At 38.7% G+C, this 27,763-nt stretch overlaps 1 protein-coding gene across 1 annotated transcript in view; it reads right to left on the reverse strand.

Annotated features, from left to right (window-relative positions):
- The window catches only part of HIBCH (3-hydroxyisobutyryl-CoA hydrolase), an 84,844-nt gene that overhangs the window by 38,476 nt on the left and 18,605 nt on the right, over nucleotides 1-27,763 (reverse strand). Inside the window, exon 6 of the mRNA XM_065413454.1 lies at nucleotides 5,084-5,162. Coding sequence (XP_065269526.1) covers nucleotides 5,084-5,162 — 79 coding nt within the window. The remainder of the gene's footprint in view (nucleotides 1-5,083; nucleotides 5,163-27,763) is intronic.

A 27,763-nucleotide genomic window follows, 5' to 3' on the forward strand; every position in this document is an offset into this window, starting at 1 on the left:
AAGCACACTATCAATGTGGTTGCAAGCTGAACTCTGAATCTGTTTATTACAAGCTTTCTTTTATAGTCTTTCTAAACATTACACAACACAATTAGGCTACAATCACCCATCCACCGATTGGACAAGAAGGAGAATCATGTGCTCACCACATGTATAGCCCCACACCGATTGGTTCAATTGTTCCTTACATAAGGCCTCACCTTATATAGCCACCAGGGGGCCTTACATAAGGCCTCACCTTATATAACCACCAGGGGGCCTTACATAAGGCCATGATTTATTGCCAGGCAAGTGTCCCATCGCGACCCTTACCCTCTTATGGAACTTTACATCCCCGCACATGTGCACCTACAGTGGGATCCAAACTGATCTACTCAAAGAATTGCAATTTATCCTTGCCAGGGACACTTCATATCACCAGTCAAAATAGAAAGGCAAGATGAGTTAAGAGTGCTGTTCTGGAAAAAGTATTAATGTAATTTGTCATATTTAACAGTTAAATAATGTGCAGCTGTATTAGTTGACAGTCCCCAAATAAATTGAGGCCTTCAATGTATATAAAGTTCATACTGACTAGAAAATTTTAACTCTAAAAACTGTTGCACTAAACACAGGATTTGTCATCTTAGATCAGACTTTTTTTTTATTCTATTTTAATTTTTTTAACCTAGTCAAATATCCTATATCTGCCAGGGACCAACGCCTGCACTTCAGAAGAAAGCCAACCCTGCTCTCCTCCACCCACCCACCCACACACACACACACACACACACCCACTCTGATTCCCAAAACCCAGTGAAAATACTGTAATGAAGAATAATGTTATGCACAAATACAGTGCCTTTGATCCAAGCATCTGAATGCTTTAGATACACTAAATCTCAGACCACTGATGCACTGGGGAGTAAAATGAACTGTCTAAGGTCACCGAGTCAGTGGTAGAGCCAGAAATAGAACTCTGGAGTTTCAGGTTCTGTGCTCTAACCATACCCATGTTTGCAATGCTTTACAAAGGGTGGCAATTTCATTCTTGACCCCTATAGTATGTAAAGCTACAATTTGGCACAAACCTTTAAGGAAACTTCACGGCAGAGATGCGGGGGGGGGGAGGGGGGGATTATAAAACATAGGTCACTAAAGATAGGTGCTTTCCCCCCCCCCCCCCCCATCAACATATGAGCATTTTGGAGTGCTAAAAAATGAGGCTGAGGCAGCCGGGGTTTGGAGAAGGAGCTCACCTGACAGCCATGGCTCCTGTCTTGCAGGGCTGGGCCCCGCTCCCCACTCAAGGCATTGTGACCTGGGGCACAGGTTTGCAGTGCCACTCAGGTTTGGCACATCTGCCCCACCATTTCTATTTGTGGAGGAGCAGACAGGCCAAACGTGAATAGTGCTGTGACCCCGAGTGCCAGACTGCAATGCCACAATTTCTGTGACTTCATGGCAAAATTGGAGCCCTAGTGATAAATCTTACACTTCAGTTTTCATCAGGGGCTTAAATGATCTCGCAGCCTTAATGCTAGTGTTTTGCAAAGTCAAGCACTTCAAAGACAGTAAATCTTAAAAAATTAATATTGCCAGTGCAAACTCAACACACTGGAAACTCAGTATAGATTATGGCAGCAGTTCTTAAACTCGGGTCCTTGAAGCACTTACTGGTAGTCAATGAAAAGCTGATTTGTGACATGGTTCTTGCTCTCTCCTCATTTCCAACTGATCAATCTTATTAAAAGACAGATAAAAAAACTATAAATATGTTCCCACTATTACTTATGCATGTAAGCAATTGTTGCAGTAGTTACATGGGTGTCATAGAGCATCTATATTCCAGTGTAGTCCACATTCTAAAAAGATTTGGGAATTACTCCTGGGGGAATTCTGCGCTACTATGCACGCACATAATTAATGAGCCGTGCATATTTTTAATTTTTTTGCATGGAAAAAAGCACCTGCTGAAATGTTGCTGCAATTCTGCCTTTTGCCCACCAGAGGGCACTGTTGCAATAGAACACAGCAACAGCTCCCGGCCAGCAAGGGAAGAGAGAGCCTGCAAAGCCGCCTTTGCAGCGGGCCAGGTCAGGAGACACGGGATATGGGGAGACAGACAGCGTGGGGCTACCAGGAGGTCAGACAGGGGCTCATAAGGGCTAGTGGGGGAGGGCAGACTGGGGCAGGAGCTGAATGGGAGTGGAGGCACAGGGCCATGGGGGGAGAGAGGTGCAGGGCCACATGGTGATGGGGGAGAGTGTGCAGAGCTACATAGGGACAGGGGAGTGGCTGGGTGGGGGCACAGGGACATGGGGAAGGGTGCAGGGACACATGGGAATGGGGGGGAGTGGGTGTCTGAGTAGGGGTGGAGGGACACATGTGGACAGAGGGTTCAAGGACACATGGGGACAGGGCAGATGTGCCTGACTGAATGGGAGAGGCCAGGGGTCAGCAAGGTCTACCTGGGGAAAGCTCCCTAATAATCCCTCCTCACACCCCCCCACCCACCCAAAACCTGTTCCATACTTTCCCCACCCATACCCAACAACCCTCCAAGTTCACACCCAGGCTCCTTCCCAGCAATTTATTTCCCTCTCCCTCAGCTCCTCTGTTATCCCTGACTCCCCCAAGCCTTTGCAGTGCTTCTGAGAGGTGCAGGAAATACGGTTCTGTAGTGTAGTTTAAATGAATTCTTGCTCAGAGTTCTGTATTAATATGCCTAGAAAGGAATCTATTTGTCGAAAAACATTTCCTGAATCTTTTTTGTTGTCTATATTGTTAGACATACTTGCTGACAGGTATTTTGAAATAAAATGACCAAAAATAATTGAAACTGGTGTGATTATATTGTGGTGGTTTGACACATAAAATGCAGAATTTTGCACAATTTTAAAATATTGTGTGCAGAATTTTTTTTTTTTTTTTTTTTTTTTTTTTTTTTGGCACAGAATTCCCCTAGGAGTAGGGAATGGAGTTTTATAGTCTACATTCTTAATACAGAGGAATGTATTAAGGTTTCCATTTGAAAATGGAAGGAAGGATGAAACAGTCTACATAAGTGCAATGTGATAGAAACACCACTGCCAGAACTTAGATTCAAATAAAATTGTAAATCGTTTGATTTCACAATTTTAATGTTACACTAATAGGTTTTTATTTTGTCTTGCATTTAATTTCCTGGGGTGGGGAGGTTGGTTTAAAGGATTGAAATGAGGCAAAATGAACTTTGCTCAAACTAAAACAAACAACAACAAACTTCAGGGAGTGACCAAACCTCAATTCAGGAGAGCACTGTTCTAGAAAGTATCTGTAAATGTGGGTATGGCGAACTTTTCTGTACCCTAACCATACAGGACAGTACTAAGCACCCACTATAGTACCCCAGTCAAGATTATTGCAATAATTCTGCAAACCAGTTCAGATCTTTTCTCTGGTAAGGGCACAATGGGATGCCTCATTAATAAATAGCTACCCTTACAATGTATATTTTTCTTTCATAAAAGATCCTATTTATGAAACCTTATAAAAGGCTGCACAAAGAAGTGGGATGGTGGGGAATTAAATGCAAGAAAGGGATAGCAGTGAAATGGCACATTTTTCATTTAAAGAAAGCCTCTACCCAATTAAAGTTCACAAAGAAATGAGATCTCTGTATCCCTTATTGGAAACAAGGCACTTAATTTCAAAACACCAACTTTTCAAAAGAATAGGCAACTTATATCTGGGTAAATATTAAAGACAATTCAAATTACCAAGCTATTTTTTGTCATTTTATTTTTAAAAGATTAAACATAACTTGTCCTCTAACAGTTATTATTTTGGCCATGCTTTTTATGAATGGTTTACAATGGGGTAATAAATTATAAATGTTATAGACATGAATAGCAAGTATACACATAACCACATCAGTAGAAGTTTAATAAGCCACTGTTTATAAGCAACCTGTTAGTCCACCAGATAGAGCAATTAGTTAATGAATTAGTTTTTTTTTAAATTATCAGTTAACCCTTTATAAAGTCTTCATATTACAGTTCCATTTATAAAGTGTAACCATTTCATTATGAATTCTGCAATTGTCCTGACAAAAAGCAAAAATGGCCTATAATGCAATTACTGCCAGTGGAAAATGTGAACTCTAATTTCTCTTGTCTGTCTCTTACCTTGCAAGTTAAGTATCCTTAACTACCTTTTGGAATCAATGGGAATTGAAGGCATTCAGCATCTTGCAGGATTGGACCCTGATTAATTATTTCCTTCAGTTTTAATAAGCTATTAGCTTTACAATAACTGTCTTCGTTAAAGTTTATATTGTTCAGACTCTCCCTTGGTGTCAGAGTATGCATGTAAACACTCCCAAATTCCTTCCACTGACTTTTTTTGTTTTGACCATTACAAAACTGGTAGCATGTTTTCCATATTATGATTTTTAGTTGCCAATAAGGCACACAGGCTAATGGAATCATTTTTTTGTTTATTTAAAAAAAAAGAAATATTTATCTTCACTCAATAAATACTTAGCAAAATGAACTGGGACAAATTCAGACCTAATATAAGCGAGTGCAATTCAACTGATATTAATGGAATTAACTGCTTGCACTAGGTCTGAATCTATCCCAATGACAGATTTAGGCAGTGCAGTGGGTTAAGTTATCATTAGACCTGTGTTTCTAGCTTCGGTTTACAGAACATCATAAAAACCTCAGACCATTTTACCCAGTTAATTCTTGTTTAAAACAGCAACTGAGAATGGAAAGGCACTGGCACAGTTAGATTGGGAGTCTTCTGTAGTCCCTAACCAATGCTATCAGTCCCTCACTTCAATTACCAAAAACATTTTAACCCAATAATCTTTTATTTTGATCAATATGGAAAGTAGGTGTTGGTTTGAGTATCATTACAATTAGTCTTTCTGACCACAGAGACCACAGTCTAATTTATTTAATAGAAAATACTTTAAAAAGGGACAGGAGGTAACATGAAAATTTTCTTTCATGGGCTTCTCTACTTGCAATCAAATACACCTTCTCTCAGTTACATGAACAAACTTAATATCATTTGGAACACATTAAAAGAAGACATTGTATTCAATCTTTACCTATTGCTGTCTCTGGCATTGCAAAAAGTGTCTTCTCAGTAGCCACTCGAAAGTGCCCGTGGACCGACAGACCAACACCCTACCAAGAAAAGTATTAAATACAGAAACTGTAATAAAACGTTTAAAACCAACACATACAGCTCCACCTACAGTATATTTCTTACCAAACCATGTCACTGAACTACTTCTATTTGCATAAATACTATAACACTTTGTTTTATACATAGACTTTCAACATAGTATTCCAAAATAGTTTATGATGCTTGCCTAATGTTTGTGCTATAACAAATTTGTGACCCGGGTAAAGTATTATTAGTTGGTTAAGATGACATACAGAGGTTAAATGACTTGCCCAGCTTCATGGTGGAATATATAGAAATAGAAGCCAGGAATCTAGACACTCGGGACTTGCCTAAATGCCACAGACTAAGTGTACAATCAGGGATGTAAATCTGCCTCACACTAGCTTGCTGTGCACTAAGTGTCTGTGTGGACCCTTCCGATCACACTGAGGAACTTTCAAAGCGGGGTAGATCTACCCCGCTTTGAAACAGGAGTAGATTATAAAGCTCACTAGGGAACTCTCAGTGTGCAGTAGCAGGCTCCGCACGGACACTTAATACGTGGTGGGGTAGATTCACACCTCAGCTTGTTGTGATGTAAGTGTCCATTTAGACAAGCCCTCAGTCTCCTGCTTTTAAATGATTAAAATACAGTCCCTTTATGGAAAACAATATTTTTTTTTAAATGACTTGTGAAGGAAAAAGAAACATGTTTGTATCTCATTTGCTTCTGTATAGTGTGTGTGTGTATATATGTGTGTGTGTGTGTGTGTATATATATATATATATATATATATATATTTTTAATCTTGGAAATCAGAAATGTTGTCTTTTTCTAGTTTTTCCATGGAGAACTAATTGGCAATTCAAACTCAAATTTTCAGCATTTTTGTGAAGTCGTTGGCAATGGAGTATTGAATTCTTAGAACTTCTCCAAGTGTTTTTTAAAAATATTTTAAAAACTGTTTATGGTTTTAAACACATCTTAATGACAATCACTCCTCCTTACAATTTAGACTTCACTTTCTTAGAACTTCTGATGTCAATAAGACAAGCTTTGTAGATATCCAAGTTTTTCCGTATAGACAAAAGCCTAATTTTAAAGTGGTGTGTTTTTTTTTTTTAAAGGCACAAGCCCACTTTTTCTTTTCCTTTGCAGATCACTTTTAAATAATCCAACTTTAAAATAAAACTTCAGAAAAAATCTGAAGAGAAATGAGTGAATAATTTTAGCATAGGCAAAAGGTGAAAAGTGCTAAACTGACAACCAGCCTAGTTTTTGTAGGATTACTTACCTCCCAAATGAATTACTGCAATGCACTCTATAGGAGGTTACACCTGAAGAAACTTCTGAATCTCCCACTAGTGCAGAAAACTAGTTGCATGCTTACTTAGGAAACACTAAACATGCTATCCAAAAGTCTTGCACCACCTCCATCTCTGCTTCTGAATGCAATTCAGAGTGCTCTCGGGCTACACTGCACTTAAAAACCCATGGGTGTCTCGGGCTTGTGGGCCTCGGGCTGCAGGGCTGTTGAATTGCAGTGTAGACTTCTGGGTTCAGGCTGCAGCCTGAGTTCTGAAACTCTCCCATCTTGCAGGTGGATCGTTAGAGTCCTGGCTACCTAGAAGGCTGCTTCTCTCCCTCTGCAGCATCAGAACAGCTGCAAGCCAGAGTGCTGTGTTTGAACAGCCCCAATATTCAAACATCTGGAACTGGCGGCAAAATGTTCTCAATGGAATACCCTATTCTCTAGAACTCAGGTCCCTCCTGTTGGATCCAGGAACATGACCTTCAAAATACAATGTAAGGTTAATTTATTTGCTCAGATAGTTCGCTGATGATGAGTCTTTGCGGGGAACCAAACTTATTTTGGATAAGTCTATTAACTTTAACAGTGCCAGTACATTCTGCTTTTGGTTATTTTGTTTTTTTACAAGCTGAATTTTTTTCAGGCATCTTAGTTCTGCCTTCATTCAAATTCTTGAATATTTTTTTTTCTTTTTTTTTTAATTTATATGGGTCTCTAACAGGAAATTACTAGAACTGAGTGGTTGGAAAATTTCCTATGTCAGTTTAATTCTGCTACTGCCTGTCCCTTGGGTGAAAATTCGATTTGCAAACATTTGTGTTGGTGTTTCCAAAACAATTTCCCCCCCCCCCCCCCTGGAATTTCTAGTTTGCAAGAACTTTTCAGGGAAAAATAATTCTTTCATTCTGATCTGGAACAAAGCCAAATTTTGAAATGCTGAAGTTTCTTGTAAACTTCATCACAAGTGTACACAAGGACAAAAAGACAAATCAAACAATTTATGGTTTGGATATAAAGATAAGGATAAAGAGTACAGCTACATTGTGCAATATCCATAATACACATTATCTCATATTTAAGGTATAAAATGACAAACAAGTGGACAAAGCCTCGATTATTGGCTCAAGCATAATTTAAAGGGTGAACATAAAATATTTTAACACTTCAACGGCCACCTAACACTTCAGCTGGCTATGGTTTGTAGCACAATGTCATCAGAACTTCAGAGGGTTAGTGAGGATTAGCACTCACCCAGACCACTTGAGTTGAAGGAAGTTCTAGCTTTCTCTTAGCATAGTGCCTGTGTTACAAACCTGAGCCGTTCTGATTCTGCCCTGAGAAGGTAAGTGTGCATACACATGTGCCCACCCATCAGAGTATTTAGCATTTATATTATGTTTATAGACTGACATAGGTGGTCTTACATTTTACCCAGACACATTCTTCAAGTGTGAAATTTGGTTTCACCATCCTGCAGCAATGGAATGTCAGGCTGTGATCAGTAAGGCTGGAAATTTTTATTTCAAAATGCAAGTTTAGATTCTGCTGAAGCTGAAAGCATTCACCCAGGAAAGCTTCCTCCTTATCATATGGAAGTGTTGTTGTGTTTTTTTTCTTCAAGCCCTGTATGTTGTGATAACCAGGCATAAAAAGGCAAAGGCAGTCAGGCAATATAGAACAGATTTTTGAAAACAAAATATGAACCCTCAGGTAACTGACTAATCTTTTACAGCTAATTAATCTATTTTACAGATTAGTCTGTTTTACAGACTAATCTATTTTACAGCTGAGTCCCTCTGATCAGCTGAGGTCTGAGAATAAATTAGTATAACAGAATAAATGTAGCTTTTTATACACATGGTTAATGGTACTGATACCCGCCCTCCCTCCCCCTAAAATAAAGCAACGTCCTGCACCACAGCAGTACTGCACCTGTCTTGTACACTAAGGACTTCTGTTTCAAATTATTTAAAAACACTTAAGTGCAGACAAATATCAGTCTTGTACCATCAAGAAACAAAATTTCCCAGTTCCAAAGCCAATGCTTTCTCTACCTGATTTTATAAGCTTACTCTAGAAGTCCAGTGTAGTAGCTGAACTTTGTAAATTACATACAAGACTTCCTAAGAAATACCACCTTGTACAATTTTTGTGTAGTGAATGTCATTAATTTCCAGTCTCCCTTCCCCACCCCCTACCCCCAACCTCATGATGGCTGTAGAGCCTTAGGTTTCTCTGTGGGAAGAAACTGTGTAAATGGTTATTGTTATATAGAGAGGAAAAATAATACAGCTACACTCTCCATCAAGGGTTACACTGTAGCCTGGCCTGTATGATATTATCAAGTCTGAGAACCTGTAATATCCAAGAGAAGATGTTAACAAACTGAGCGTGGATTTAGCAGTGCAGCAGTTAGGAATACTAAGAATGGTGCTAACAATCAAAATGATAAAGATGCTGAATGACTGTTGATATTCACCATATTCTGTTCTGATTGTGTATAAAAAACGGCACTATCAAGTGGAGTGGATTCCTTAGCTGAATTAATACCCTTGTACATATTTAGTTTACAGGCACAAAATGTCTGTCTCACAACAAAACTGTAAAATACTATCATCTGTTTACTAAACAATCAATCAAGATTACAGGGGAAATTCAGATTGTGGCTGCATACCACATCAAGTAGAAGGAAAAAGAGTTTTCAGGGATGCAGACCTATAGAAAGAATGACTGCAGTAATGTAGTATAGCAAAGAGAAGCCTAATTCTAATCAAAACTCACTCATACCAGTGGATATGATTTTAACTGGTCAAATAAAAAATCTGACAATATAACTATTAATATTCTCTGCACTGAGTGTGCCTTTCCAGGGCTTTCCCCCCAGCAATCAGAAAAATGTATTTAAAGGATGCATCCGAAGAAGTGGGTTGTAGCCCACGAAAGCTTATGCTCTAATAAATTTGTTAGTCTCTAAGGTGCCACAAGTACTCCTGTTATTTTTGCGGATACAGACTAACACGGCTGCTACTCTGATAGCTATCTTGAAAAGCTAGGCTCAAAGCCCAAAGGCAATGTAGTGATGAACACAGACTGGACACGAAATAGTATAACCTTTAAATACAGATGCATTAAAAGCAACACATAACAATCTTTTCCAGCTGACAGACTTTCAGAGGTGTTAGTGGTGAAAGCAAATGAGTGGAATTAATCCAAAAAGCTTCAGAATGCAGAGGTTTACAAGTACATTAGATCAATAACTCTGTCAATGGTCTAAGAGCATTACCCAGGCTTCCTGACAATAATGAGTCTTACATCCTAAAGTATCAAAACTAATTTGTCCACATTTCTGCATAAAATGCAGAACAACTAATCATTCATAATGTTATGGACCAGCCCAAAGACCATAACTCAGTTTTATCTGCAGTTACTAAAAGACCAGATGGATTGGTTTGCAAGATAGATACTGCATAATAAAGTAAACTGAACGCTGCATTTTGGTGGTGGATGACAATGGGCTTAATTTGTAGATGAGGAAGGAGGAGGAGGAGACAGGCATGATTTGAATGAAATAATTGGGTGAAATAACAATACAGTATCACTGAAATAAAATGAGGCTGAGAGAGCGCAAAGCCTTGCCTTGTAGGAGATGCTACTGCTGTATTCCTCTGCACACCACACTACAGTACTTTTTGTTCCCATACGCTATGCAATATTTTCCGCAACTCGAAAATTTTATTTATGCCTTATGGAACTTTTTGCATAAGGTCAAATTTGTTTCAGTAGAGTCTTGCGTAACCCGGGGAGTGTCTGTATATGTACATAAGAACGGCCATACTGGGTCAGACCAAAGGTCCATCCAGCCCAGTATCCTGTCTACTTTACATTTATCCACATTAAATTTCATTTGCCCTTTTGTTGCCCAATCACTTAGTTTTGTGCAATCTTTTTGAAGTTCTTCACAGTCTGCTTTGGTCTTAACTATCTTTAGCAGTTTAGTATCATTTGTAAACTTTGCCACCTCACTGTTTCTCCAGATCATTTATGAATAAGTTGAATAGGATTGGTCCTAGGACTGACCCTTGGGGAACACCACTAGTTACCCCCTCTCCATTCTGAAAATTTACCATTTATTCCTACCCTTTGTTCCCTGTCTTTTAACCAGTTCTCAATCCATGAAAAGATCTTCCCTCTTATCCCATGACAACTTAATTTACGTAAGAGCCTTTGGTGAGGGACCTTGTCAAAGGCTTTTTGGAAATCTAAGTACGCTATCTCCACTGGATCCCCCTTGTCCACATCTTTGTTGACCCCTTCAAAGAACTCTAATAGATTAGTAAGACATGATTTCCCTTTACAGAAACCATGTTGACTTTTGCCCAACAAGTTATATTCTTCTATGTGTCTGACAATTTTATTCTTTACTATTGTTTCAACTAATTTGCCCGGTACTGATGTTAGACTTACCGGTCTGTAATTGCCAGGATCACCTCTAGAGCCCTTTTTAAATATTGGTGTTACATTAGCTATCTTCCAGTCACTGGGTACAGAAGCCGATTTAAAGGACAGGTTACAAACCATAGTTAATAGTTCACATGTGAAATTGCGGAGTTCTTTCAGAACTCTTCGGTGAATGCCATCTGGTCCCGATGACTTGTTACTGTTAAGTTTATCAATTAATTCCAAAACCTCCTCTAGTGACACTTCTGCAGAATTGTCACAGACTGATTTGTCACCTACAAAGGATGGATCAGGTTTGGGAATCTCCCTAACATCCTCAGCCGTGAAGACTGAAGCAAAGAATTCATTTAGTTTCTCCGCAATGACTTTATCGTCTTTAAGTGCTCCTTTTGTATCTCGATCGTCCAGAGGCCCCACTGGTTGTTTAGCAGGCTTTCTGCTTCTGATGTACTTAAAAAACATTTTATTACCTTCTGAGTTTTTGGCTAGTTGTTCTTCAAACTCCTTTTTGGCATTTCTTGTTAAATTTTTACACTTAATTTGGCAGTCTTTATGCTCCTTTCTATTTACCTCTCTAGGATTTGACTTCCACTTTTTAAAAGATGCCTTTTTATCTCTCACTGCTTCTTTTACATGGTTGTTAAGCCACGGTGGCTCTTTTTTAGTTCTTTTACTGTGTTTTTTAATTTGGGGTATACATTTAAGTTTGGCCTCTATTATGGTGTCTTTGAAAAGTGTTCATGCAGCTTGCAGGGATTTCACTCTATAGTCACTGTACCTTCTAATTTCTGTTTAACTAACCTCCTCATTTTTGCATAGTTCCCCTTTCTGAAATCAAATGCCAGAGTGTTGGGCTGTTGAGGTGTTCTTCCCACCACAGGAATGTTAATGTTGTTATATTATGGTCACTATTTCCAAGCGGCCCTGTTATAGTTACCTCTTGGACCAGATCATGCGCTCCACTCAGGGACTAAATCGAGAATTGCCTCTCCCCTTGTGGGTTCCTGTACCAGCTGCTCCAAGAAGCAGTCATTTAAAGTATCGAGAAATTTTGTCTTTGCATTTCGTCCCAAGGTGACATGCAGTCAATGATGTATCCAGTCAATATGGGGATAATTGAAATCCCCCACTATTATCAAGTTCTTTATTTTGATAGCCTCTCTAATCTCCCTTAGCATTTCATCGTCACTATCACTGTCCTACACTAACACAGATATAGTGTATCCTCCTAGTTAGCAAAAAAAAGTGCCAAATTTAGTGTAAAGGCTATAAATAGTTGCAAATCAGCATATTTTAATGGATACCACCAATGAGATTTTTACTGATTTAAAAAAAAAAAAAGTTTAAAGTACAACTACAAAACATGATTAAAATCAATTTAAATCAAGGTTTCCTGCTTGTTGATTTAAATTATGATTATATACCATTTATTACTTAACAATGCACAAAAACAGCATTTTAACTTTTTAAGGTAGTCTTACTTAATAAACACAGTGGATACATAAGTCTATTGAAACATGTTTCTTATTTAAAACTAACTGGTTTATTAAACAAAGGAAGTATTATCTGTAGTTAGTGAATTGAACTGATTGTTTCTGCTCACCCCGTTCTTCAAGAATTTTAAAACCAGTGAATCTCATCCTCTCACACCTAGTTTTTATTCTTAGGCGGGAAGAGGGAAAACAAACCTTCCTGCTTTTTCAACTCCCATTCAATGTCTTAACTCTGAACTGGTCATTGAACTGAACAAGCTAACTAAACTGAAATGAAGAAAATATTCTCTTTGAACCTGCAGAAGATGCTACTGCTGTCAAAAGCTGGTTAGCACTTCAGCAAACTGGTTCCAGCTGCTAGCAAGTGATGTCCAGTTTGGTTGTTTGACTTTCTTTAAAACTTGGCCGCAAACATATATGGCTTAATATTAATTTTTTTATTTAATTAAAATTATTTTAATAGATTATAAGTAGCTTAGAACGTCACATAGGCTTTTAATTTTAAATGTTTATTTTTAAAAATAAACCCGTACTTAATTTAAAAGCCAAGAAGTCCAATTTAAATTTAAAAAAAAATTGTTTTAATCAATTATTTTGTCCATGCTGCTTCTGCTGATCCACTTTTCAGTTTTAAATGTCTTCTTTCTTCAAACCCTGTTTCTAACTTCAAAAGACAAAGTTTGTGCCATGCCTGATACTGGCATTTTTTGAACACACTCGGATTCTTTGTGCTCCAAATCATTGCCAAAAGCCATTCAAGTCCAAGTGTCCCATTTTATTATTTTATTGCTTGCTTCTATTGTGTGTTATCCTTGGCCAAGGTCCAAGCCCTACTTAGCAAATTTCCCAGTATTTGAATCTTCTTATCTGATGAACTACCAGCCTGGCTTTTTATGTGTAGATTCTCTTCCAATATAATCCCAGATATTTAAACAAATTTGGTCCCACCAAACCCACTGTAATCATTGTGCTCAATCTGATCTAAATCTATAACTATAATGTATAATATAACTAATATATTATTCATGTATCAGATATAGTGTGTATATTATTTTTAGCTTTAATCTAATTTATAGTTGCAACTACATTTAATACAGTTTTAAACTGTATTAGAAATCCATTGATATAGTGAAGCTAGCTGGCAACATATGTATTGCCTTAACACACAACTTGTCAGTCTATTACCTAAAACATAAAAATACTGCAAAGATTAACATTTGATTATTCAATTAGAATTATTCTGTAACTTCTTATTTTAGTAGTAAGGGCAAGATTTTTATTTTATTTTTTTTCCTTGCTGCAGCTTCAATGTTGTATGTCACTTTCTACCTCTTATCTTCACCAAGCCTACAAAGCTTCATGGCATCAGCAGTCAGATATTTCTTTATCAAAGATTCTTTCAAGACTCTGGAGGAAACAGAAGCTTTGAGACTTCCAATGCCATAGAAAGTAGAGCCTATATGCTATGAAAAGACTTAGATCTGGTCTGAAAATAACAACATTTTGTTGTTGTTTATACACTAGGTGATGACACTGATCTCAAATGCTAAATTCACCCATTCTTTTTTCTGTATGTTTACACAACACTCCAGAGTGTTAAGGAAAACCTAGTACATGAAATTTATATTTTCTTCCAGCAGTCTTCGGGCATGGTCAGGATATTGACAATATAAGGGATCAATAGTAGGGCAAATCTCTTCTTCATCTCTATGCAGGGCTAGTCTTCAGCTAATGTTGATTTTAAATGAAACATTTGTGGACTTAAAATAATTGTCTGTGTTTAACAATGGTAATGAAATAATGTATGAGTAGTGCTCTACTGATTTCTGATTTTAAAAGTTTGGATTCATTCAGTTTGTTTATAGGGTTTCTGCAGTATCTGATGCTATGAAAGGTCCAGTAAACATCAGCAAATCAGTTTCCTCCAAACTGCTCCCTAGTGGCCATAGAAATAGTTTAGAAGTCTATAAGATGGCAGCTGGGCAACCATTAAAACCCAGAGAGAGACCAAGGATCAGGAGGAAAAGTAAACTCAAATCCCTTGGGTGGTTAGCTCCAGCATTGTGATCCCCTGAGCTCCACCCCGGCACCTAGCATTCTGGCTCCTGTAGGCACATGTCTGCACATCTTGCCACCTCCACCCCTCTGAAGCAAAAGCAAGCACAGAGCTGGAGGTCCCAATGCAGCAAGGTACAGAAACACGTTTTCAACTTTAAGCCTGTGAGTCATCCCATTAAAGTTAACAGAACTAAGCACATGCTTAAAGTTAGGCACGTGACTAGGTATCTTGCTGCATTGGGGCCACAGCTACTTGGTGAACGAGGAATTAATTGAAGGGTTTGTGCTCCTTTTATTTTTTTAAAGGAAAAAGTAGATGGAGGGGGGTCAGATAAGCAAGGAACGCTGAGAATAATGCTGGGAACAAGAGAAATCAATATACAGGTGTGGATGGGGGGGGGGGGGGTCACAGGGACACAGAAAGGTGGCTGGCAAGCAGGGGATTCCATCCCTTCAGATGGTATCACTTTCCTCCTTAAAAACTGATGAGATCCTGAGCTAAAAGGGAAGTAGAGGGAGAGTCTGATAAGCAAATGAAAGGTAGAGATCAGTCATGTGGTTCCAGCATAGATTCAATTAGAGAGAAAGGCAAAGCTGTTTAGCAAGGAAGATGGTGGAGTTAAGGAAAGTAGGAACAAATGTATAAAAGAGGAAGTGTGCATGATCTCTGGACTGCCTCCAATGGTGCACAACAGTGCAGGAGTACTGCAGCTTCATATGATAAGCAAAAACCAAAACAAACTTTTCAGTACACCAAAGTTTAGCTTAAAAAAAAAAAAGTCTGAAACTACAGCATGATATGGACAAAACTGGGAGGAAAGATCAAACCAGTATCTTAGATGCCTATATACAAATGCGAGACGTATGGGTAATAAGCAGGAAGAACTGGAAGTGCTAATAAATAAATACAACTATGACATTGTTGGCATCACTGAAACTTGGTGGGATAATACACACGATTGGAATGTTGGTGTGGATGGATACAGCTTGCTCAGGAAGGATAGACGGGGGAAAAAGGGAGGAGGTGTTGCCTTATATATTAAAAATGTACACACTTGGACTGAGGTAGAGATGGACATAGGAGATGGAAGTGTTGAGAGTCTCTGGGTTAGGCTAAAAGGGGTAAAAAACAAGGGTGATGTCATGCTAGGAGTCTACTACAGGCCACCTAACCAGGTGGAAGAGGTGGATGAGGCTTTTTTTAAACAACTAACAAAATCATCCAAAGCCCAAGATTTGGTGGTGATGGGGGACTTCAACTATCCGGATATATGTTGGGAAAATAACACAGCGGGGCACAGACTATCCAACAAATTCTTCGACTGCATTGCAGACAACTTTTTATTTCAGAAGGTTGAAAAAGCTACTAGGGGGGAAGCTGTTCTAGACTTGATTTTAACAAATAGGGAGGAACTCGTTGAGAATTTGAAAGTAGAAGGCAGCTTGGGTGAAAGTGATCATGAAATCAGAGTTTGCAATTCTAAGGAAGGGTAGAAGGGAGAACAGCAAAATAGAGACAATGGATTTCAGGAAGGCGGATTTTGGCAAGCTCAGAGAGCTGATAGGTAAGGTCCCATGGGAATCAAGAAGGAGGGGAAAAACAACTGAGGAGAGTTGGCAGTTTTTCAAAGGGACACTATTAAGGGCCCAAAAGCAAGCTATTCCGCTGGTTAGGAAAGATAGAAAATGTGGCAAAAGACCACCTTGGCTTAACCACGAGATCTTGCATGATCTAAAAAATAAAAAGGAGTCATACAAAAAATGGAAACTAGGACAGATTACAAAGGATGAATATAGGCAAACAACACAGGAATGCAGGGGCAAGATTAGAAAGGCAAAGGCACAAAATGAGCTCAAACTAGCTACGGGAATAAAGGGGAACAAGAAGACTTTTTATCAATACATTAGAAGCAAGAGGAAGACCAAAGACAGGATAGGCCCACTGCTTAGTGAAGAGGGAGAAACAGTAACAGGAAACTTGGAAATGGCAGAGATGCTTAATGACTTCAGACTTCTCGGTGAAGACCGAAACAAAGAAGGAATGCCTAACATAGTGAATGCTAATGGGAAGGGGGTAGGTTTAGCAGATAAAATAAAAAAAGAACAAGTTAAAAATCACTTAGAAAAGTTAGATGCCTGCAAGTCACCAGGGCCTGATGAAATGCATCCTAGAATACTCAAGGAGCTAATAGAGGAGGTATCTGAGCCTCTAGCTATTATCTTTGGAAAATCATGGGAGACGGGAGAGATTCCAGAAGACTGGAAAAGGGCAAATATAGTGCCCATCTATAAAAAGGGAAATAAAAACAACCCAGGAAACTACAGACCAGTTAGTTTAACTTCTGTGCCAGGGAAGATAATGGAGCAAGTAATTAAGGAAATCATCTGCAAACACTTGGAAGGTGGTAAGGTGATAGGGAACAGCCAGCATGGATTTGTAAAGAACAAATCATGTCAAACCAATCTGATAGCTTTCTTTGATAGGATAACGAGTCTTGTGGATAAGGGAGAAGCTGTGGATGTGGTATACCTAGACTTTAGTAAGGCATTTGATACGGTCTCGCATGATATTCTTATCGACAAACTAGGCAAATACAACTTAGATGGGGCTACTATAAGGTGGGTGCATAACTGGCTGGATAACCGTACTCAGAGAGTTGTTATTAATGGTTCCCAATCCTGCTGGAAAGGCATAACGAGTGGGGTTCCGCAGGGGTCTGTTTTGGGACCGGCTCTGTTCAATATCTTCATTAATGACTTAGATATTGGCATAGAAAGTACGCTTATTAAGTTTGCGGATGATACCAAACTGGTAGGGATTGCAACTGCTTTGGAGGACAGGGTCATAATTCAAAATGATCTGGACAAATTGGAGAAATGGTCTGAGTTAAACAGGATGAAGTTTAACAAAGACAAATGCAAAGTGCTCCACTTAGGAAGAAAAAATCAGTTTCACACATACAGAATGGGAAGAGACTGTCTAGGAAGGAGTACGGCAGAAAGGGATCTAGGGGTTATAGTGGACCACAAGCTAAATATGAGTCAACAGTGTGATGCTGTTGCAAAAAAAGCAAACGTGATTCTGGGATGCATTAACAGGTGTGTTGTGAGCAAGACACGAGAAGTCATTCTTCCGCTCTACTCTGCTCTGGTTAGGCCTCAGCTGGAGTATTGTGTCCAGTTTTGGGCACCGCATTTCAAGAAAGATGTGGAGAAATTGGAAAGGGTCCAGAGAAGAGCAACAAGAATGATTAAAGGTCTTGAGAACATGACCTATGAAGGAAGGCTGAAAGAATTGGGTTTGTTTAGTTTGGAAAACAGAAGACTGAGAGGGGACATGATAGCAGTTTTCAGGTATCTAAAAGGGTGTCATAAGGAGGAGGGAGAAAACTTGTTCACCTTAGCCTCTAAGGATAGAACAAGAAGCAATGGGCTTAAACTGCAGCAAGGGAGGTCTAGGTTGGACATTAGGAAAAAGTTCCTAACTGTCAGGGTGGTTAAACACTGGAATAAATTGCCTAGGGAGGTTGTGGAATCTCCATCTCTGGAGATATTTAAGAGTAGGTTAGATAAATGTCTATCAGGGATGGTCTAGACAGTATTTGGTCCTGCCATGCGGGCAGGGGACTGGACTCGATGACCTCTCGAGGTCCCTTCCAGTCCTAGAATCTATGAATCTATGTGCATTCTATTCACAAAGTAGACACTGACTTGCAATGTTACAGTGGCCTCTTTGTGTAGCAATACCCGCAGGAGTGAAATCATGTTTCTCACATTTTGGAATCCTAATATTTAAAGTGCTACATCCTGTTAAAATAAACAGGTATTTGTATCAGAGAAACAAGGTGAGTTAGGTAATATGTTTTATTGGACCAACTGTTGGTGTGTGAGAGAGAGAGAGAAGCTTACGGAGAGCTCCTTTTCAGGTCTGGTATTTGTATTATAAGTGTTCAAGAAAGCTTTTTTTCCCCTTGTCTAGGTGGAAAATGGTGCTAACCATTCTTTCATATTGTGCACTAGTAAAGTCAGTCATTTTGTTGGTTTTTTAATCCACCAGTACCCTGTAGTATTTAGGTCATTTTTTTTTTTAATAAAGTGAGTCATCATGAGTTCTTCCCTGAAAGTAATGCATATGCTAGCATAAATCCTAGAACACTCAATAGCTTAAAAAAAAATGTCAAGAGCTGCTGATACTATAGTCAGAGATTAGCTACAGAATGAACTGCACCATTTGTCTCTAGGATCATGTGCAGGAGCTTAGCAGTCACGCCAACATGCCAGATGGTAAATATACTGCAAGATCAGCAAACTGAATCTCTTTTAGTCTTGCTTCTACATTGCTTTCAATATTCTATATTACTAGTGCTACTCACTACACAAGTCTATCTCATATGAATTTATGACTCAGAATAGGATAGAAGTATCTGCAAACTATTCTGTATATTTCACAATTATAAATACCTTCAGTTCTGAATGCAATAGATTAGGGGAGAAGCTTCTATTTTGAATGTGTGCGCATGTGTTTGTGGAGGGAAAGAGAGAGAGGGGTCAGAAAGCAGCTTATCTAGCTTTAGGATGGCAATAACTTTTGCCTTATTGCAGATTTTCAGAGCAGATATGTGACGTTCTCCAGGAGTACTCTGGGTTGTGAGGCACCTTGCTACTACCTCCCCTTAGGGTACGTCTATACTTACCCGCTGGTTCGGCGGCAAGCAATCGATCTTCTGGGATCGATTTATCGCGTCTTGTCTAGACGTGATAAATCGATCCCGGAAGTGTTCGCCGTCGACTCCGGTAATCCTGCTCCGCGAGAGGAGTAGGCGGAGTCGACGGGGGAGCCTGCCTGCCGCGTGTGGACCCACAGTAAGTACCTTTAAGTTCGAACTAAGATACTTCGACTTCAGCTACGTTATTCACGTAGCTGAAGTTGCGTATCTTAGTTCGAACTGGGGGCTTAGTGTGGACCAGCCCTCAGTGTGAAGCAGTCTTGTCTGTGCCTGCTATGGCATAGCTCCCTGAGATCAGTCTCTGGCCATGCAAGCAGTGACTTGCCAGTCTGTGCAGAATTCACCCTCTCTGTGCAGGGTAGCGATAGGCACACACCAACCCCCAAGAGTTATGAGTGCTTCCTGCAGTATCTAGCCTCTGTTACTGGGCTGTCCCCGAAGGAACCGTGTACACATAGCTTGACTGTTACAACTCAGGGTCAAAACTTCTAACATCACAGCATTGTAATACACTTAATGTTTTTTTTAAATCAAAGGTTAAAGATTTAAGAGCTAGTCAGTAAGGATGATAAGTGGAAAGAGAAATAGTTAACTATATAAAACAAAACGTGAAACACCTGAAGACTGATTTGCAGAAGAACTGAGCATTCACAGCTGCAACTGACATCAATGAGAATCATTCTCTGAACAAATAAAGTGCTATAAAATGCTGAAAAAATGCAGGCCACAGGTATCTCAAATTGGACACCCAAAATTAGTGGATATTTTTGACACTAATGTCTGTGTCTCAGCTCCCATCTGTAAAAAGGGAATAATACCACTCCACTGTCAGAGGGGTTTTGTGAAAATAAATGTAGGTTTGTGAAAGCACTTAGATACTATTGCAATGAATTCCAGAGAAAAGTCCATGAGGAAATTAATAATTTTGTATTCAGAGCAGTGTTTGAGTAGTGTGCAGTAAATAAGACCTGCGGCCATACATTGAACCAAAGAGGAGAAAATGAAATATTGAATAGCTGCTCATTCAGTGAGCAACATCCATCCTGTGCACTCCATGAGGCAGGAGGTCCTGTGGAAAAATAGCATGTGATGATGTAATTAAAGGCCATATTATAATGCATAAACACAAGGGGTTGAAACAAAGGTTGCAAATGCAATGGTAATGCTGATACTTCTAAACTTGAGTGCTTGACTTTGCAGCCTCAATTAAAAGTGTTAATTTTTGTAGGTAATATGTCTGTCTATACACACATAGACAAGCAGATTGATATATTGCAAAAACAAAGATAGTGGTCAGATGTTATCACAATACTGAGATAGATATGGGTGCTTCACTCATGATTTTCCCATGTGACACTTTATGTATTTGAGGACCATCACAAAATTCCTAATTGAAAAATAAGTGTTACATAATACCTACACTGTAACTATATTTCCAGCCTCCTGCTTCTGCTGATTGCTTATAAACAGATCATTACTCAAGTGAGAGAGATAAAGTAGCCAACCATCCTTAGCCTTTTCACCCTTGCTTCCCTCCTTTACTCTTCAGTCATTTTACCTAAACTTGTTTGCATACTATAATTCCATCACTTAAATTCACAATTCTTTAGTCTTTGTTTTAAATAAAAATATATGCACACAACTTTTATTCAGATTTTTTTAAACATAAAACAGCAATCAAATGTTAAGTTGCACTTATATAGGAAGGCAAATCATTAGTCTGCAGAGACAACACATATAGACAATCTGAATTTACTGCAAGGCTGTTTTCTCATAACAGAAGAGCCATCTAGTCTAGGAAAGACTGTTGGGTTAACCACACCCACTAATGCCATGCCACAGAAACAGCTATTGAATAGAATCCTCTGCTTCTGCCATATAAATCTAGAAACTGCATCACAGGCCCCAGGTCTGCTGCTTATGTGCCACAGTGTTGCCAGTGAACAGTTTATGGGTGAAGGTGGATTCAGTCTGTGGATCTTGGGGGTTTTTGGGTTGAAGGCCTACCACCAACTGTGGCCCAAAGAGTTAGAAGCGGGGCTAAATCCTGCAGCATGGGTACACGCAATGTTTCACTTCAAACAGTGAGGGAAGTGTCCCTCCCACTGGACATCCTTGCTGACCAGAGAGGGTGAGCCCATCAAGAAACAATCATTCATTTTTACAAAGACCACAAAACAAGTAATTCAAACAAATCCCTCTGATGATTTTTATAAACACCTGTTGGAGGAAAAACAAGCAAAACTTTAGACTTACAATGTGATGTCAAAACACTTAAGCACCTGCTATGAGCAACAAGGGAAGTTTCACAAAGAGTGACATCCACACAATGTTGAATAAGTAGGAAGGGAACATCACAATAAATGCAGCTATCACTCAAATTAATTTAAGCTCCTTTGCATAATAAAATTCTATTTGCGACAAGTTACTTCATAATATTTCACACTTTTAAGTGATTCTATTTCATTCCTATGAATATCACTTCAGAGCAATACATCCTCCTAGTAACATGACTACAAGCTGACGGGAATTTTGCTACATCCATTAAACACAGTATAACAGAACTGCTGATCAAATTTTGCTAAACATGTCTAACTGTAATGATAAAATTTTCATGCTAGTTATGATATATCTCAACCACTATTGAGCAATATCACCTAACATTCAACCACTGATTCACTCATCAGCAACTATTTTCTATAATTTGTACACTGTTAGTGTTACACTGACTACAGAAACAAATAACTTCCACATAGTACAATGTGTTCTTATATTTGCACTGCATATACAGAACACTCAGTTCTCTTGTGACAATGAGTCTGCAGTAGATAATGGTTATATTTAGCACAGAATCAAGTGTTTAAAAGGCATATAGAAAAAAAAATAACTACATCTACTGGAAATAAAGGACCTGTAAAACATCACATATGGTGAAATGTGACTTTCTAAATCAAATTGAGAAGCACAGAAATATGCAGAAAACTCTAAGGCTATATAGAAAAAAGAAAGCAATACAGAAATACGAGGTCTGGTTTTTGGTTTGTTTTTTCCATTACAGAACCTTTAAGAAGCTTTATATTGAAGGAAATTTTGGTATACTAGTAATTTGTACAAATTCTGACTCTTTCCTACATCTTATTTTGACCTTGATGATCACATTCAATTCTGAATTCTAGTAGTATCCAGAAGTTTTGCTACTGCCAAGATTCTGTCCATTCTAAACACCAATTTTAAAGATGGTTATCAAACGTCGCCATTTGAAATTTATTTTCTATAACTGAATGAGAGGCACACTGGCCTAAAATATGTTCTCTCAAAGAAAAGGAAAATTGTATAACCTAATGTATAGTAAACACACAAAAATGTTAAGACTTTGGCTATTAAACAGGACGGGTAGGGATGGTGTCCCTAGCTTCTGTTTGCCAGAAGCTGGGAATGGGCAACATGGTATGGATCACTTGATGATTATCTGTTCTGTTCATTCCCTCTGGGGCACCTGGCACTGACCACTGTCAGAAGACAGGATACTGGGCTAGATGGACTTTTGATCTGACCCAGTAGGGCCGTTCTTATGTTCATTCTATGGAACTCACTTTCAAACTCTTAACGGAAACTTAGATATTCACTATTAAAGGCTCATCTGGAAGCTTTTTTCAATTAGTGTTTTGTACCTATTCCTCTCTGGCTTTGGGCCTTTTTTTATTTTTAAACAAAGTACAGATATTTACTCTGTTCAAAAAGTAAGAGATTGGCAAGACAGAGAAAATTTAAGGACTTCACTTTGTCACAGACTTATTGATGATGCACCACAAGTTTTATGGCTCCTACTTGACAAGCTGACTTTTGATCAACTGATTACTCCATTATTAATTTGATGAGTATATTATACTGAAAAATTATGAGATCTTAAAGATGGTTTGGAGTTACACATAGTGTGAGTAATTGATGGTAAAGTTTCAAGTGAGAAAACATTGCTGGATTATGTTTGTTTTTTTGATGGATATAGAAAGAATTAATCCATGGACTAACTCTTTCTTACTGTCAGATTACCTATACAGTAACCAATACTTTCAGCCATTCACAGAGAACTGTCCCTAGTCAGACAGAGAAATATGAAGAGTATCAATTATATATAGATGATTTACTATTGTATAGGGGGAGAAATATATTCATGTTTTTAAACATTTTGGCAACTAACTGCCCAAAATGGAGACACCATCCTCATAGCTTGATAAAACATTTCAGAGCAGAAAAAGGAAGTTACATCACTATAGCTCTAATGCACAACTTAATATCATTTCCTCTAAATTATAAGATATACGGATTTGTTAGTTTTATTTTGTTAACAGGTACCAGGCTAAGACTTTAAGGCCAATTTTTCACAGTAGGTGCTCTTTGCACACCGAATTTATAAGTACAATTATTGCAACTGCACCCTGAAGTGATCAAAATTGGCTGAGTAAGTCTGATAACTCTGGACCTTAAAAACTAACAATTTTTTCCTCAATGCAGTTAAATTTAGCAGTTAAAGAATGGAAGAGAGAACTGGAATACCGAAGAGTGACTAAACAAATGGCATCTTTAATTGACCATATCTGTCCAGTGTATATTTGAGACATATTTGCTTACTTTAGTGACAAATACCATTAATACATCAGACCCAATAAAGCAATGGGAGAGGGAGTGGAATCTATTCAGACTCCCAGATTCACGAAACAAAACAAAACAAAAAAAGGCAGTTAAATTCTGATAACACTGGTGAAGATGCAAGAGACAAAGGCCCATTTGACTTTCACAACTCTGGCAGACTGTGTCGTGCTGGGAACTACAAGAGCCATATTGACTTGTAAATTGAACAATTTTACTCTGGATGACAGAATGAACATGGGACACCACAATGTCAATTTTCTCAGTACAGCTCCCAGCTTTCAAAACTAAACGCTGCAGTTTTATAGCCCAGAATATAGGCCAACTCTGAGAGCTTCCTCCATTCCCTGGCTAGAATTCTAGGGGACTGTCTACATAGTGGGGTAATGCACCCTGCAGAGATCTGATTTCTGAAGCACACTGTGTTGCACTTTAATTGGCCTGTGTGGGTCCTGTGGGTGTGCACTTAAAAAGTCTGAAACAGTACTACATTTAAGCATATTGGGGAACTTTTAGTACACACCAACAGGGTCTATACAGACTAATTAATGTTCAACACGTTAGTGCGCTTTAGAAATCACACCCCTGTCATTGGCATTACCCCACTGTAGAGGTGCCCTTGGAGGCAGCATGACAGACACGCCCTTTTTGCAGCTTGTACAAATAAAGTACATATTTCTAGCTAGCATAACTCTCATTTTTATACAAGGGATGCAATTACTAGAAAAAAGATTTTAGCACCAGAGATCTAAACAACAACATTCATAGCTTCACGTAAAGTGCCACAGAACAATAATTACAATGGGCGGATAGCTGGAACAAAAATATAATTAATGGCAGGAATCAGCCGTTTAAAATATCATGGTGGGTTTTCTTTTTTATAGTTCCAAGATGTCACAAGCGCACTGCTGGTTTGTTATTAAAAGCCTTCTTCCATCTCAAATCTTTGATTTAATATATAAATATATATATATTTAATTAAACAAAAGATCTGAGCTGGAAGAAGACTTAGATATAAAATGTGTGTATGTACTGTATATTTTATGTGTGGTTATGGTTTCTATCCTATTTAGCAGCTACTAGATATGATGGTACTGCATTTGACATGAGACAAGAGGATTTTTTTCAGTTAGTCTAATATCTGTGGAATGGGACAATATGCTAACAAAGACTCTTCTATCTTCCTGATTTTGACTGATAATACCCATCAATAATCAACTCCCTCAAATTCTCCGTTTAAATAGATCAGTTAAATGTACAATAGGACTGATATTTTGGGCATGGCACTGGCAAATCTCTCATAGCTTGGTGGGGTTCTTTTCAATAAGCATCAGAAAAAGAACAACTTAAGTTACATATATATGCCCCAAACAAAGCAAAGTGGGCAGTAATTTTTGCACTTTTTTTAAACTTTAATTTCATCTCTCTAAATTGTCTCCTTATGAGATTTCCTTCATTTTGGACCCAAACTGGCCTTCATTCCACATATTTCTTCTCACTTCTATTGTAAATTTCTGTCAGAAATATAGAATCATGCAATATGGTTTATGCATAAGGAATTCTTATTTCAAACTTGTAGTGCAAATTGTATATCTGGTTTTTGGGTGTTTATCCTGCACTTGAACCTTGGCCACTTGAGAAGTATGCTAACCCTTTTTCTCTCCCCTTTTTTTTCTTTCATAGGGGCTTCCAATGATTGCCAGCTCGTGTTGGGTGTGAAATGCAAGAATACTTTGTTGGCAAGAGATATTCACCAATGAACAGCAAGGTGCCTGATAGTGAGTATAAACATTGGACATTGTTTTCATCTAAAATAGTATTGATTTTCTGGTTGTTTTATTCCTCTGAACAGTTTTCTATTTTATAGTGTAGAAAATAAAAAAAAAAAAATCTGAAATTAATGGGAAAAAAACTTGGCTGTCAGACATTATCTCTTCAGCTCGAGTGTTCTGCTATGGATAAAAATAACTAAACTCTTAACAGCATTTAATTTACAGCTGGTTGTTAAGACTGTCAGGAAAAATATGCAAAGCACTGCTTAGCAGACTTTTTTTTTATCTATGAAAGTCCTTCTATATATGATGACGGAAAAGTAAGAATAGGCCTGGCATGAAAAAGTTGGAGAGTATTCTGGAATATTATCTCTGGTGTTCTGTACACAGAACACTTGCCCATTCGCCTGTTGCATTCCTTTAAAATAAAATGTCTGGATTTTGGCTGGGCAGAAGTCAACAAATGAAATAACCATTTGAGTAGCTGTCATATTACCATAAACCAAACTAATTTTCCATAGGCCCAGTGTGTGCCTTGCACTCAGAACTTGACCTACTGATTTTCAATATAAGGTTTCCTGTCAAATTCACTCCAGTTTTTTGTCTATTTTCATTTTATTGTTATTAGCCACACTTCTGTCAGTTGAGCAAGTTATTCTGAAGCCCTTACACATGCAGGAAGATATTAAAAACAAGCAACTTTGTAGCACAAAAAAATTACAATTCTAGAAGAGTACACAGTAAGCTTCAGAAAATTAATAAGCTCTCTAACCCCACCTACTGGCTCATTTAAAGTTCTTACAGAAAAACACATCCATTAAAAATGTTGACAGCAATTCAAGATTTATAGATCGATGTCATTCACTGTGTACCCAGTTCCAAATTGAATTGTCACAAAGAATAAAAATATACCTATACATTAATATTAATATATTTCCCTGCCATTTCCACTGTCATCTGCTTATACATGTCAGAAACAGGAAAGTGATCTGAATCAGGTGTTTGTCTAATTTTAAAGAAAAGCCAATTAAGAGTCAGACGTGGCACTCTTTTATATGTGCAGTACTGTAAAAGATAGAGTACCTCAATGCACCTTCAAGCAACATTCCTATTTCTACATTCTGTGACTTCAAGTAACCCAAAATCTATTTACTCACGTTTTTATATAATAAGTGGTCTAAAATGAATAGAAATATAAATCACAGTATGCAAAAGGAATGTTCCCAACATTTATCATTTTGATTTATAAAATATGCCCAGCCGAAACTCTAAAGTTTAGGTGAATTTACAGTATAAACACCAAATACAAAACTTATAAAATTAACCAATGATTTTAATTCCTCTACACCTCTCCTTACCAGATGGACCAAAATTTCCAACTTCTTCTCTTTATGCTGTCTTCGACAGCCTAAGACCAAATTTTCCATATTTAGATGCCAAAAGTTAAGTTCCTATATCCATCTTTGAGCAGCTAAGTGGCCTGTTTTTCATAAATTGCAAGCTCTTTTTGCTCCCATTGACTTACAGTCCCTGGAAGTCAAACCTGAAGAACAGACAGACCTTGTAGCATAAGTGCAAGGTCAGACTCCGGCTTGTTCAGACCCAGAATGGAGGTTACATAGGATGTGGGAAAATGTCCTCAATTTGAGTGCCCCCAATACAAAACCAAATGTATGGCAGCATAAAATAAAATAAATTTACTATCAAAATAAACAAGAGTTACTTCAGGGCGGGTGCAAGGATGTTTCGCGCCCTAGGCAAAACTTCCACCTTGCGCCCCCCTCCCCAAGCCCTGTGGCAGTTCTCCCCACCCCAACTCCGCTCTAAGGAGCCCCCCCGCGGCAGCTCCCCCGGCCCGGGGAGCCGTGCGGCAGCTCCCCGCCCCAGCTCACCTCTGCTCCGCCTCGTCCCCAAGCACGCCGTCGCCGCTCCACTTCTCCCGCCTCCCAGGCTTGTGGCACCAATCAGGTGTTTGGCACCGCAAGCCTGGGAGGGAGAGAAGCGGAGTGGGGCGGTCGCCGCGGCCCCCCCCCTTACTTGCTGCAGGCGGCCCTCCCCGCACCCCCCTAGCCCCAGCTCCCTCCACCTAAATGCCAATGACTACCAGGGCGGCCGAAGATCCGGCTGCCGCGGTCGCCACCGAAGGACCT

Source organism: Emys orbicularis, chromosome 11, assembly GCF_028017835.1.
Source record: "Emys orbicularis isolate rEmyOrb1 chromosome 11, rEmyOrb1.hap1, whole genome shotgun sequence".
Taxonomy (NCBI): domain Eukaryota; kingdom Metazoa; phylum Chordata; order Testudines; family Emydidae; genus Emys; species Emys orbicularis.